The following is a 13,800-nucleotide window of genomic DNA, read 5'->3' as shown; positions in this document are numbered from 1 at the left end:
CATATATACAATTTGATACATATACAATATACAAATATTGTAATTTGTTGTTACAACAACAAAAGAAGTGAAAATACTATGTTGTGATCCACACTCAGTTCCTACGCCCTCTCTCTGGGTGCAGATGGCTCTCATCATCACAAGATCATTGGATCTGGCCTCAATCATCTCATTGTTGAAACAAGCCACATCCATCAGAACTGATCATCATATAATCTTGCTGTTGCCATATCACCCAGTTTCTTAAACTGTAGTTCTCCTAATTCAATGTGATTTGTTATCAGTAAATGTTTAATTTGTGTAGGGATTTTATATACCTATACCTGGGGTCACATAAAAACTTTTGAGATGAAAAGGGATCTCCAGTGGGAAAAGTTTAAGAAGCCCTAATTCTATCAAATAAATTATAGATTTCTTAGCCTAGAATTAAAAATCCTCCACAGTCTGGCTCCAACCTGCCTTTCCAGCCTTCATTCACAATACTGTCATTTAAGATATGGATGTACAGAAGGCCTGGAATTTTAGCTAGTTTAACATGGTACCATCTTCTTACTCTCTCTGTGCAATTGGACTGACTGGCCCCTATACTTAAAACCAACTCTCTTCTCATCTTCCTTCTTCCTTCTAGATCCTGCTCAGGTTCCACATCCTTAGTACAGCTTTCTTGGATGATCTGTTCCCTCCTCAAATTCTGTTTAGAACACTTTGTTCGGATGTTGCTTTTGCCCTATCACATCTTCCTTGTGTTATGCTTATCTTAGTACAAGTTTTCTTCCCTGGCTCCTCATCCCCAGTGTAAGCTCCCTTCAGGCAGGGGTCTTTGCCATCTCTCTTCCTAGAGCCTGTGCAGAGAAGCACTTTATAATTGTCTGGTGTATGAATTAATGAGTGTCTCCTCTAAATTTCCTGGGAAGGATAAATTAAATAGACTTAATGTTTTTCAAGTTATCAAATGAGAGGTAAAGCTCTCAACAAACCTTAAAACATTATGTGATTATCATTTTTAAAAATTAATAATTATGCTCATCAGGCACTTTCCCCAGTGCATGAAGGATACTACAATGATGACACCGGAGGCAGAAAATGGGGAGAAAGAAAAGAGCGTAGAAAGTGGAAACAAGAGACATCAAAAAGAAACCTGTGTCCTTCCCAATTCTACCCTGGCCAGATCCCGGACCCAGGGGTCTGGGGGTAGGGGGGTGGGGATGGGGTTACTGACATACCACCCTTGACTGCACCTTTTACTCTACTCTGTATATTCCTCCTCAGTCGTCTCTCTTCCCCTCCCCCTCTCCCCCCATTCCCTGCCCCTCCCAGACAGGTCTCACCTCAAAAAACAAGAAAGGAAACAGTGAGAGCTTTCTCCAGTTGGCCCCCAGAGGCCTGTCTCTGCTGGGGACGTCAAAGAGAGGGAGGGAGAAAGGGAGGGAGGGAGGGAGGGGACAAGAGAAAGGAAGAGAAAAAAGCGGAGGAAACACAAAGGCCCCGGGTCCACCTTTGAAGCTGTCTCTAACCCGAGGGAGGGAGTAGGGGGAGGCCTGTCCAGTGGAGAGTTTTAAAGAAAGTCTCAAATTCCAGTAGAAACCAGAGGGATTGCGTGAACTTTCTGCCGGTCTCCTCCCCCAACCCCAGCCCGCCACTGACAGGGCAGCCCCGGAGCCCACCCCACACACCTCCTTCCCAGAGCCCTAAGCCAGCCTGTCCCACCTGGGGGGGCTGCAGACCATTGTCCTCTGGGCAGGCTGGGGGTGTTGGCTCCGCTTTGAAAGTTCTATTGAACGCCAAAGTTATCAGTTGCTGCCCTTCACCCCAACCCTCGCCCTCCCCCCAACCCACCACCAGCTTCACAGCCTCCTGGCAAGGATTAAGCTTCTTTGTGAGGGGAGGAGAAAAAAATGCAATATGGTCCAAAGCAATTATGACAGGTTGCAAGGGGAAGGGGAGCCTGCCAAGGGGGTCTGGGAGACCTCCCTCTTGGCTGCGGCTACCACCTTGTAAAGCGTTCAGGCCTGGGGGGCGTCTGCTGGAGGAAGGAGGAAGCGGCTATTTGTTTTTCTTGGCCCAGAGGTGCGGGCACCATCCTCCCGATGCCCACCAATTTAGAAAAAGTTTGCTCCCATCCCCATTCAAGTTTCTGAAGTCCCCATTCTAGGGTAAGGGAGGTGTCTTTCCTTTTTTCCACCCCCGATCTGACCACACCAATGAAAAGCCACCAGAAGGAAAAAGGGAGTCCTTCCCGTGAGGAAACTGAGGCAGAGCCAGTGGGCGCACTCGCATATGCGACTCTGGGCGATAGAACTCGCTTTCTGAAGCTTTGCAAGTGTCGGGCTTCCCCAAGAAGGGTCTAGGGAGAAAGCCTCAGAGCGCGTCTCCTGTAGGGGTTTGGAAGCGGGGGTAGGAGCAGTGTGGCGGTGGGAAACTGACCTCACACCTTGCCAGATTAAGCCGGGGGCGAGAAGAGGAAAATGACCGAGGGAGGAAAAAGAAGACCGCTTTTTTTTGTGGCGGTTTAGCTCCCCTCCCCTGGGGACGCAACAAATCTTCACTCCGCTGCCAACCCACCCACCCAGAGGTTTCTGGCAAGGTGCCATAGGCGTGACCCCAGAGAAGGAGAAGGGGCGGGGGTCCCCGCACTTAGGTCTCTCCCCACCCCCATCCGCGCGCACCAGGCCCTACTATTCCATGCCCTGGGATTTCCACTCAGGTGTGTCTGGTCGCGTCCCCAGCACTGACTGGCCAGCCTCGGCGGATGGCTACCCCTCTGCCCAGGGCTGCACCGCCGCCTCTCCAGTGCCCGGTTCACCTCACCCGATCTGTAGGAAGAGCAAAGCGCGGGTCCCGGGGGGATCTTTCCGCCCTCGCCCTCCGCAGCCTCAGGTGTTCCGGGGGCCGGCTTGGTGGCCACTGGGAGGCGGGCTGCAGAGATTGGGCCAGTTCAGCCGTCTGGCCGCTGGGGAGTCCTGGGGCAGTGCCAGGGCCAGTCCCGGGGTCTGGGTGCCCCGCACCATCCCGGGCAAAGGTGGGGAGGGGACGATGTTTGTGTGGTGTGTGCGCGCCGGTGCGTGTAAGGAAGGACAGAGTTAGCTTCTTCCCCTGTGCTGACCTTGGCTGTTGCCCGAGCCCTTATTCCACCGATGCCGGTTCTTTGGTTCCCCCCCTCCCCACACTTGTTCAAATTAGTTGGGTGGGTTTACTTTTCGCCGCCATAGCACGTGACCCTTTCTTTTCCCCCCTTCTTCCCCCCCCCCCCGCCCCGAAGACGCAAGTCCTTGACTAGTCCCATTATAAAACTGCCTCTTTTCTCTAGGGGGTGGGGCCTTACTCTCTCTGTCTCAGTCTCTGTTTCTCTGTGTGTGTGTGTGTGTCTCAGTTTATCTCTGACTGTCCTCTTGTGGGTTTCTGTCTCTTTCTCTGTCTCTCTGGGTCTCTGTCTCTTTCTCTGTTTCTGTCTCTCTCTCTTCTCCCCGTCCCCGCATAACCGGGACAAGTCCCCTTCTTTTCCGCACCCCGCCTCCCATAGAGAAAACTCAGCAGAAACACCAACTAACTGGACCAAGCCTAATTCAGGTTCCCCTCCTCAGCGTCCTAAAGGAACTTTGCCAGGCCCTTCCCTGAGCTGCAGGCTCGGGGCCTCCAGAGCAGCCCCTGGCGGCTACTCCTCCGCACTCTATCTCGCCTCTCTGCTCCCTCCTCTCTGGGGGAGAGTATCTCTTATCGGTCCCCCCCCCCCCCCCCCCCCCCCCCGCCCCCAGCTAGCCTGGATCGCTTCTCTACTGGCCTCTTGGAGAAGAAAGTTTCTTGCTAATGGATTATTGTCATCTCTGGATTCCCTTCACCCTTCTCGAAAACAAACAAAAAAGCCCCTACCCTTTGCAGGAAAAAAGGTTTTATTCAGAGGACTGGCAGAATGGTGAAATACACGTAGCATGGCCAGCCTTTTTTTTTTCTCTTCTTTCTATTAAAGGGGGGGGGGAGGGGGGAGAGGCTGGTTCTTACAATCAGGATTTATGCCAACAGGGATAGGGGAGCGATAGCGACAAACACGGAACAAAATCTGAGGAGAGCTGCCCAAGAATATCTGCAAACCCTGTAGTCCACCTGTCTTATCTGTGTCATTTCTGAGCCTTTTCTGCTCCATTTCCCTGGAGATTGGAGCCAGGCGTTCAGAGTGACACTTGGAGTTCTCTCTTTGGTCTCTGCTCAGTTGCCCTGAGCCGGAGAGCCTTTTCTCTCTCTCTCTCTCTGTCTTTGTCTCTCTCTGTTTCTGTCTCTGTTTCTCTCTGTCTCTCTGTTTCTCCGTCTCTGTCTCTGTCGTCTGTCTCTCTCCTCTCTCCCTTTATCTCCCTTTCTTCATTCCATTTGGGATCTAGGGGGGTCACCTTCTTGGTGGTTTCCCCAAGCCCCAGGACACCCCATTTTCTGCTGCAAAACTGTCCCCTTTCAAAAGGAGGAGCTCTTGAATGCCTCTTGGTCCTTGAGGCTCCTCTGTGATCTGATGGGGATGACCTTCCCTCCCTCAAACCCAGTCCTTGTTACATGAATGAGATTGGGAGGGTTGGTTCTGGGCCAGGGTGCCCCCTCCTTCCCCCGACTACGTGAGGGGCTGGGGTCGCCGGGTGCGCTTGGTCCGGCGGGTGGGTGCTGATCCCACAAACTCAAACTGCTTTTGCCTTTCCCCGTGGTTGGGAAACTGCAGCTGGCCCTGGTAGAGGCGCTTGATGAAGTGGGCCTCCCGCTGGTTCTGCCGGCTGCGGGAGGCCTGCCTGGGCCGGCCCTGCCTGGTGAAAGCCATGAACCAGCCCTCATGGCGGGCATTCTGGAAGGCTGTGTAGTTATTCTCCAGCACAATCTCTGTAAACACGCAGTCTTTGCTCTTCCCGCTGGGCTGAGGGAAGAGGAAAAGAGGGGTGCTGGGGTGGAGGGTCCCAATAAAGTCAATTATATCTCTATGGGGATACTATGGGTGCAACCCTTTGGAAATTCTGCATTTAGCCCAGACACCCTAGATATTCTTCCAGCTGCTTTTGTGAAGCGATCTCAGAGATGGAAATGAAAGGGAAAGGAGAGGGATGATTACCCACTGGTCTCTAATGGGGAGGTAACTGGGGAGGTTCAGAGGGTCCTTCTGAAAATTTTCAGTTTCTTTCCTACAGTCATCATCATCACCTTCTTCTTCTTTTTTTTTTTTCCCTGAGGCAATTGGGGTTAGGTGACTTGCCCAAGGTCACATGGCTAGGAAGTATTAAGTGTCTGAGATCAAATTTGAGCTAAGGTCTTCAGGGCTGGTGCTCTATCCACTGCACCAACTAGCTGCTCCCTTCCCTACAGTCTTAATGCAACTGTCTTCTTGAATATTTAGTCAGCTTTTGGACAGAAGTAGGCTCTAGAGCCTTGGGCTTAACACTCAAAAGAAAGCAATGAAAGACTTTTTAAATGTGTGTTTTAAAAAAATGAATACACACATTTTAAATGCCAGGAAATTCTATATAAAATAGTATTTAGCTAGTCATTTTTATAATCATTTAAAGTTTTAGGTATTGAAAGGAAGTTATAGAAATGAACTAATTTCCAAATTTTGCCTAATTTATGTATGCAGATACTTCACTATTTCCTTTCTTTGACTTCCATCACCCACCTCAGAAGCCAGGTTCTCATACATATAATGGGATCTCAATAAACACTAGAGGAGATAATCTATGAAAATAAGGGTTCTTTTTGGAGTCAGATGGGTGGGGGAGAGGAGTTGACTTACTGAGACCCAGAAAAGGGGTGGGCTTGTTTATTTAGAGATCTAAATGAAAAACAAGGGGGTAGGAATTGGAGAAAGAGAAAAAGAAACAAATAGTCAAGGAACTGTCCCTCCTGCTGTCCTGGGCCTGTTCCACCAAGTTGTGCTGACCCCAGGTGGCCAGCAGAGGGAGGAGGGATACCATAGAGGATGCATTCCAACCTTAGCCATCCCACCCTCCACATAGACCTGTGTCATGAAGCTCAGTTCTTACTCCTCCCCATGAACCTCCTTTCCCACCAACGCCTCACCTTTCCAATGAGCTTTCCTCTCTTGCTCATGCAGATGTATTTCTCACTCTCAGCCCCCTTGATGCGAACCCGGCTGCCAAATGTATCTGTCTCCACTATGAGCTTGGCTGTTTTGGAGGACGGGGTTTAGATTGGAGATGCAGAAGAAAGGAGGGAGAGAGAGAGAGATCCGTCCATCGGGGCTGCCGGCCTGGGCCCTCCACCCCTCAAAACGAAGTGGGCAGGGATGTGGGAAGCAACTACTTTTCAGGGAGGCTGCACAGGTGTTTATCTATCTTTGATTCTCATCACCGTGATCCACCACCACCACAGAGTCCGGTTCACTCTCCCCAACCACCCCCATCCCTTCTCAGTGTGAGCATTTGATCCCTTCCTGCTCACCCTCAACAGAAGTCATTGTTACCCAAGTGACATTTTGTGTATCCCTGGTCAAAAGTGAGGGGACAGGAGTGGGGCTAGGGACAAAACGGATTGGGTCTCACCAAACTTGTTGCCGTCCTCAGCAGTGGCAGAGATGCGGCGCCCAGTGACCTGAACGTGCTTGCCGCTGGTCCGACTGTAGAGCTGGTATTCCCGGATCTGCCGCCGGCTCAGCTGGTCAGTCATGGCACCCTGGTCCCTCACATACTGGTTAAAATTAGGAGACGGGTGATTCTCCCCCTTTGCAATTACCAAGGGAAAAATAGTGTCAATTTGCTTTGGGCAACACCACTACCGGCCCCCCCAAAGGAGAAGGGGTAAAGGGTGAGGTTCGTCTTGGTGGGGATAAGAAGGTAAAGGGTAGAGCAGGAACTGTGAGAAACATGTGAGCACGTGCTCCCAAGCCGGAGAAAGGAAAGGACAGAAGCTTCTATGCCCCATCCATTCTGTGGCTGAACAAGGACACTATATCCTCATCCGTATGCTCCTCTCTTCCTTCTCTTTTCCATTCCTTCTAGGATTGAAGAGGAGGGAAGAAATCTAATCTACTTTCTTCATTTTTTAGACAAATAAGTTTGGGCTCAGAGAAGGTGAATGATTTGCCTGAAGTCGCTCAGCTAAATAGCATTAAAGCTCAGAGCAGAGTTCAGATCTCCTGCCTCCCATTTTCCATGCCTGGATACAAAAGGGGCATCATTTCTATGTCCTGGCTCCTGGGCAGCTCCCGCCAACCCAGGAGGAGGTAGGGAGATGGACAGTGGAAAAACATGAAAGAGAGAAAAAGAGAAAATATGTAATTCAGAGATAGGACTGGAGGTAGGATTGAGAACCAGGACTCAGCAGACTTAACCCTATTTATTTAAGATGAAACTCCTCCCTCCTTTCCCATATAATATATATTAATAGAAATTTAGCCTTTTACATCCTTTGAAATCCATGGCAAGGGGCAGAAAAAAAATAAGATATTGAATCCTGGTGGGTTCTATGAGGGTTCCTTGATCTCCTAACCAAGCTATTGGAATCTTTCAAACTAGAGAATCTTAACCCTGGCTCCAGAGACTCCCCAAAAGGTCTGTAAATAGAAGATCCATCAACCATTTGGATGGGAAAAAACAATAATATCTTTATTTTCAGTAACCTCTAAATGCTATTTAGCATTTTCTTCAATTATTTGAAAGGATTATTCTGAGAAGGGGTCCATAAATTTCAACAGACTGCCGCAGGAGTATTCCTCTAAAAATCTGTTTTAAACAATCATCCCTAGAAGGAGGTGGGTTTCTAGAGAGCTGACTAGGAATCCTGAACCACGGATGGTCCGCTTAACTTCAGCCTGCTGCTCTCTGATCTCTGAGCCATCCCTGAGCTTGGCAAAAGTCCTGTCACTGCCCTAGACTTTAAGATATGAGTGTCCTGTTGGGCTATAAAGAGGAGCAGCAGCAGCCAAAAAGTGTTTCAAACCCCAGCTGCCATTGCTGCCCTGCCTATGTACACACTTGGGGCCACAGAGTTACTAGTGCCTGACCCTCTCATAGCTGGAGACTGGCTAGGCTAGGGACAGGGGTGTGAAAGTTCTGGGGGGAGACAGGAGAGGGCAGATAAGTGAAGGGGAACAGCACAATACTGTAAGGCTGGAGTCAATTCCTACTTGGGACTATTTGGACAAATATTTTCTATTTTGAGTCTCCACTATTTGGAAAATGATGTTTAGATATAGATATATCGATGTGTATATGTGTGTGCAGGTGTGTATATATGTGCACATATATACATACAGATATGAAAAATACTTGTCTTCCTATCTCTTCCCCATTCTATCAGTCATTTTCCACAATATTTTTGACCCATCTATCTTTTGGTTCTTGTTTTCAATGCATGTGTCTATGTACATATATACATATATACATTAGATATATTTAGATATATTAAGTCTTATAGCTATCTTATTAAAATTCCCAAGGGAAAGCATTTTCTCTCCCTCTTCAAGGAAACGTGGTTCCCCCAAGATCCCAGATGTCCTCCTCCCACCTTGGTTAGGGTTCTGGTAAGCTTGGCTCAGTTTTGTTCCAACATTCTCTCGGCTGTTTGACGACTCCCTCTAAACCTCTAAGAGCACATAATATAGAGGTCAAGAATTTTCCTCAGAGCTGGTTCAAGTCCTCCCCTAACACATGCTAACTCTGTGACCCGGGGCACTAAGTGGCCCAGAATTCCCCATACCTGTAAAGTCAGCTCTAGCCTCTACACTATCCCCTGATTTCAACCTAATCCCCGTCATTTAGATTGTGTCACTGCAAGAGGAGAATCCCTTCTGTTTTCTGGATGATGGAAGAGGGGAATTCTATTTGGGAAGTTGTCAAGGGAAGGCTGAGGAATAATGCTGTTTCTGAGGCTCACACCTTCCTTTCCCTCAATTTGCCTCTGCCCCGGGCCAGCCCCTAACACCAATTACTTCTTAATTCCGATCCTGCCAACTCCAGCTCCTCAGTGTGGCTCTCACACCAATCTCTACTCTGCCAAGTTGACCAGGTAGATGACCAGGAGGTCAGGGCAATGAGAGACTCAGCAATGCTGTCCTGTGAGGAGTGAGGCTGGTTGGCTGTGAGGAGCAGGCCCTGGCTTGGGTCTGGTCCCTTCTCCCTGAACCCCTCAAGCCTCCTGGCTCAGGTTCAGGTCCCTCCGCCCTTCTTGGCAGGCAGCCTTATTCTCCCTGTCCGTTCCAGGTCAGAAGCAGAGGGAGGGGCCATCAGCCGCCCCCCCTCAGCTCTCCCCTCCTTCCTAACCCCCCAGCCCTTGCACAAAGGCAGCCCCACGCCCCCACGGCCCACAGCCCACAAGCCGCTCTCCCCGTGGGACCTTGCCCAGCTCTTTAATGTCCCCGCTGTGGGGGGAACCTCCCCTTCTACCCGCCTCAGACAGCTGCTTGTCAGGCAGCCCCTCAAGCATGGCTATAGTCCGGTCTGCTTACCTCCCCCCACAGGGGGAGCGGGGGCACTTCAAGGGGGAAAAGGAGGGCTTGCCACCTTCCCTTCCAACTGAATGGGGCCTCAGGCCGGGCAATAAACGCCCAGTCCCTCGGCACCATTGTGCTAATTCCCCTTCCAGAACAGGTTGGGTCCCACCCCCAGCCCCCCCTACAGTCAGGCCCAGGCTTTCTTCTCACTCTCCTTGGATGTGTGAAGCAAAAGGCCTGGAATGGGGCTGGAGCAAAAGGGGGAAGGAAAAAAAGGGGGGGTTGTCTCTCTCTCCCACCCCCCCACTGCTTCAAAGGCAGCCCCTCTCCCTCTCCCAGAGAAAAGGCATTTACCTTCAAAAAAAGTCCCAACTGGATGTGAAGAGAAGCCCCCAGCCTCAGCGTTGGGAATGCTAGGCAGGCCAGCTCTCCGGCACGGTTCTGGACCAGTGCATTTTAATAGTTGCACTTTTATGGAGGATCACAAAAAAGGACCCAGCATCGAGAAGGGGCTGGAACTTGGGGGGTGGGGGCAGGGGCAGCATAGGCAGAAGGAGACCTATAGTCAGGATAGAGGTGGTGGAGGTGATGGAGGGAGCACTGTTATAAAACAAATTCTGAATTCAATTCCAACCAAACTGCTTTGGGCTTGAACCCTATCGCCCTGTAAGCTGGGAGTTCCTGCAACCTGTGCCCTGAGCATTTCATGGATGCCCCCCCTTCCAGGATAGGCAGGAAGATGTTCTACAGGTGGTAAGGGCCCTGGGCCTACCTTCTTCCCACAGGTTGGTGGTATTGGTTGGGGAAACAAAATTGATTTCAAAATGAAATCAATCCCCTTGGGCAGCTGTTGCCAGGGGGCATCTTGCCACATTCCTCGCCCTGCCCCCAAGGCGAAAGTCTAGGACTCCCCTTAAGATGGCGGGAGATTCAGGTAAAGAGGAGAGATGAGAAGACACGGCTGAGGCAGGTGGGATCAGAGGCAGAGAGGACAGGGGGGTGAGGGAGACTCAGTCTTCCGTCTCCGTCCTCCTTACCCTCCCTGTCCACTCCACCATCCTGCAGTGTCTCCAGTTGGGTCAGATACCATAGTTCACTGCCATCCTCCCCCCTCAAAGCATCCAGATTGGGGGCAAAGAAGAAAAAACAGATAGTGAGGAGCTCTAGCCTACCTGGGTTTGGCAGCAGCAGAGAATCAGGAGCTGAAAGCATCTGCATAGAGAGAAAATAAATGCAGGTTTGGTTGTTGCTCACATCCACACCCACATATAGTACACACTCACACACTCACACACATCCCCCCATTTAGTCATAGTGGGCAGCCCTGGAGTCCCGGTAAGATTAAACCTCCATCAAGGCTGGAAATGGTAACAAAACTCAAGTCAGCACACAGACTTACAGAGAGAGGTTTGCCAGGAGACAGGAGGCTCCCATCACTGGAGAGATTTCTTGGGGAGGATGCCCCCTCTCCCCCCAAAACTCAGTAGCAGATGTGGACAGCCCCTGAGGTAGAGTCCCAGAACAACCAAGGATCTTCGAACCACAGGTCCTCAAGGGGGGGAGAGGAGGAGAGGGAGAAGGAGGAGGAGGAAGGGGAGGAGGAGGAGGAGAGGAGGAGGGAGCCACAGGGAGAGCAGAGGTGTGATCTGTCCACCTTCCAGTCTCAGTGTGACTGCAGAACTCCAGACTTGGGAGTGGGGGGGAAGAGGGAGGAGGAGGAACTGGGGGGGGGGGCTTCTCTCTCTCTTTTTCTCTTCTATCTCTCTTTTTTCTGCTGAGCTCTGCAGAGGCTGGAACCAGTAGAGCCTTCCTGGTAAGCAGGCTGGTTCCTATCCTTCCCACAGACCCAGAATAGAGCCAATTCCTCTTTTTCCCCAAGTTGTGTCTTGGTTTCCCCGAATGGTAAGTTGAGGCAGAGTCAAGGACAGAGAGGGCATCTTCCCCCAACTTTTTCCCCCTGGGTGTGGGGAATCCTCTAAGGCCTTTAAAGGAAGAGCCTTTTCTGGGGTGGGAGTTGGGGGGTGGGTATGGCTCTAAGCCAGTCACTTCTATGCCTTTTCTTGTCTCCGCCTCCCTGTCTCTCTCCTACTTTCACTAAGGTCTGCCCACTGGGGAGGGAGGGGTTAACTCTGGTCTGAGTGGCAGCAGGTGCTTTAAGTGGGGTCTGGGGGTGGGGTCCTTAATGCCTTCTGGGTCAGTACCGCTGCCTTAGGACAGGGACTTACTTCTCTAGGATCCCAGGTCACCTAGGAGTGGAGTTCAAAGGGAGAGCTGGAGGGTAGTGTGGGGGTGCCTGAGATGGTGGGGGAGAGTACAGGACTGGTAACCTTTTCTACTAAGCTAGCTGTGTGAAAGCCAACGACCATCTTCTTCCGTGTTCATTTGCAAGATGACAGAATCCTTTTTCATCGGGTGCTTGATTTTATTCCATGATGTGCTCTCTGAATTTGCCCTTCTCCTTTTAGAAACTCATTGGGGGCAAAAAAGGCATCTATTGTTATCTCCTTTGTTTTATATTTGGCCTAGTAGAGAACAGATACTCAGGAGATATTTGTTAAATTTTTTAGATGCTGAGAAATGGTGGTTAAGGAAACTGGCTCATCAACGTTTTAGGGTTGAGTTTGGGCACAGTAATCTCAGTGACGTATATGTATTAAAGGGGGGAAGCCTCTGGGTTAGGGAAAATTATCTTCACACTTGAACGTCAGGTTCAGGATATTTTTGCATCGTATCTCCTGGGGTCCTCCCAAATTCAATCAGAAAGAGTAGAAAGGAGGAAATAAATTTATGTATGTGAAGTTGGAAAGGAGGAAGCTTTTGTTTCACCTTTGGAAATTCTCTCATCCCCTTGAACTACAGTGAATCCACAAAGCTGTCAGTAATTCCCCTTCCCCCATCATTTTATTTGTTCTACTACCTTAATGGGAAAGGCTGGAGGATCTTTGGAGTTGTTCTTCTAGTCATGGAGTATATATGTGTGTGCTTGTAATGCCCTGAGAGGTTTTTAAAAATCATGGAAAAAAATTTACAGCTTAAAGTGCTTTTATTTTGAATTTCTCATTTTGTATCTCAGCTGACTATCAACAGTTACTGAAACTCTGGTTCCAGTTCCATACTCTTTCTAAGCTTTCTAGAGCAGTATGGGGGAACACTGGACATATAGTACAGGTACTATCCTTTGTCAGGTAGGAATCTACTGTCTGTGTAGACAGTAGGCTTCCTCGCCTGGAGAATTGGTAGCACAAATTCTTTGTGTATGCAATATTATATTCATTTTATACATTCCTTCTCTCCCTGCTTCTTTTTCTTTCCTTGAGGTGGGGAGAAGTTACTTTTTTCATGGTGAATAGGAATGGTAAGAAGAGACAATGACTGAAAAGTCAGAATATTAAGAAAATGACGGAATGACAGTCCCTGTCCATTTCTGGTCCATTGACTGATCAGTTAGTGGGAAATATCCAAGGTTTAAGAGCCCATGGACAAGGTTCCTCCTCATGAAGAAGAGGTCCGTAGCCATCTCTTAGCCCTCTACCCAGTCTTGAGTCTCCAAGATCTTAGCTTCATCCATCTTTGAAAGGTGGTTGGTTAGTCCTCCCTTCCCATCTCCACTCTAGGTTTGTTCTCTTCTGTCCCTCCCACATCCAAAGGTCAGGAGGATGGGGAAAGTGGCTGTGTAGCCCAGGTAATATTGTACAATAGAGAGTATATAGGACTGGAGTCAAGGGAAATGGATTAGAAGGCAATAGGCATTTTTGTAGCCCCTACTACATGATAGTCATGATACTAAAGGCTTTTTACAAATATTATCCCATTTAATCTTCTCCAGGAAGGTGAGGTGCTTAGAAAGCAGGGGCTATTATCCTCATCTTAACAGATGAAGAAATTGAAATTAATGTTAACTGACTTGCCCATGGTCTTCCCGACTCCTGGCCCAATCCTCTATCCACTGTCAGCAGCTGCCTTAGGATAGGTGGGCTCAGTTTCCTCTCATGAAAGGGGCCCATGCTGTTCTGGGAGATGCTCAAAGCTCCTTCTGGCTCTATCCTCCTCTTCTGTGACATGGCAAAGTATAAAGTTCTCCCTCAATGCTCAGGATAATACCTATTTTGTCAGTGATGCTTCAGTTTCCCTTAATGTAAGGTTATGTTCACCCCTCCTCCCCATAGAGTAGAAGTGGGCTGAGGGGGAAGATTTACACTTGCAGAGGGGCCAAGAGGTGATAGAAGTGAGAATCAGCCTTGGTGTTGGTCAATTCCTATCTTTAATACCAAGTTCAACACCACTATTCCCAGCAGGAACTGTCTCACACTTACTTTCCCCCCCAACAAAAAAGTGGGATGTTTACTAACAAGACTTCATGGTAACCTCCACCCCTCCTAGCCATAAAGATT

The 13,800-nt window shown here is 49.4% G+C and overlaps 2 protein-coding genes across 2 annotated transcripts in view; both read right to left on the bottom strand.

Annotated features, from left to right (window-relative positions):
* The window catches only part of DMTN (dematin actin binding protein), a 47,892-nt gene extending 45,028 nt beyond the window's left edge, over positions 1-2,864 (bottom strand). Inside the window, exon 1 of the mRNA XM_031950841.1 lies at positions 2,809-2,864. The gene's annotated coding sequence lies outside the window, so the exon portion shown is untranslated. The remainder of the gene's footprint in view (positions 1-2,808) is intronic.
* A 1,019-nt stretch (positions 2,865-3,883) lies between these two features.
* FGF17 (fibroblast growth factor 17) lies at positions 3,884-9,402 on the bottom strand. Its single transcript, XM_031949256.1, has 4 exons — positions 9,292-9,402; positions 6,522-6,750; positions 6,040-6,146; positions 3,884-4,885 (listed from the first exon to the last, which is right to left on the bottom strand). Exons 1-4 carry the CDS (start codon positions 9,400-9,402, stop codon positions 4,592-4,594), a joined length of 741 nt encoding a protein of 246 aa, XP_031805116.1. The 3' UTR covers positions 3,884-4,591.
* Between the last annotated feature and the right edge of the window lie 4,398 nt (positions 9,403-13,800).

The sequence above is a fragment of the Sarcophilus harrisii genome, chromosome 2 (genome assembly GCF_902635505.1).
Source record: "Sarcophilus harrisii chromosome 2, mSarHar1.11, whole genome shotgun sequence".
Taxonomy (NCBI): domain Eukaryota; kingdom Metazoa; phylum Chordata; class Mammalia; order Dasyuromorphia; family Dasyuridae; genus Sarcophilus; species Sarcophilus harrisii.
Note: the sequence above shows the minus strand (reverse complement) of the source record. Positions and strands in the feature narration are given on the sequence as shown.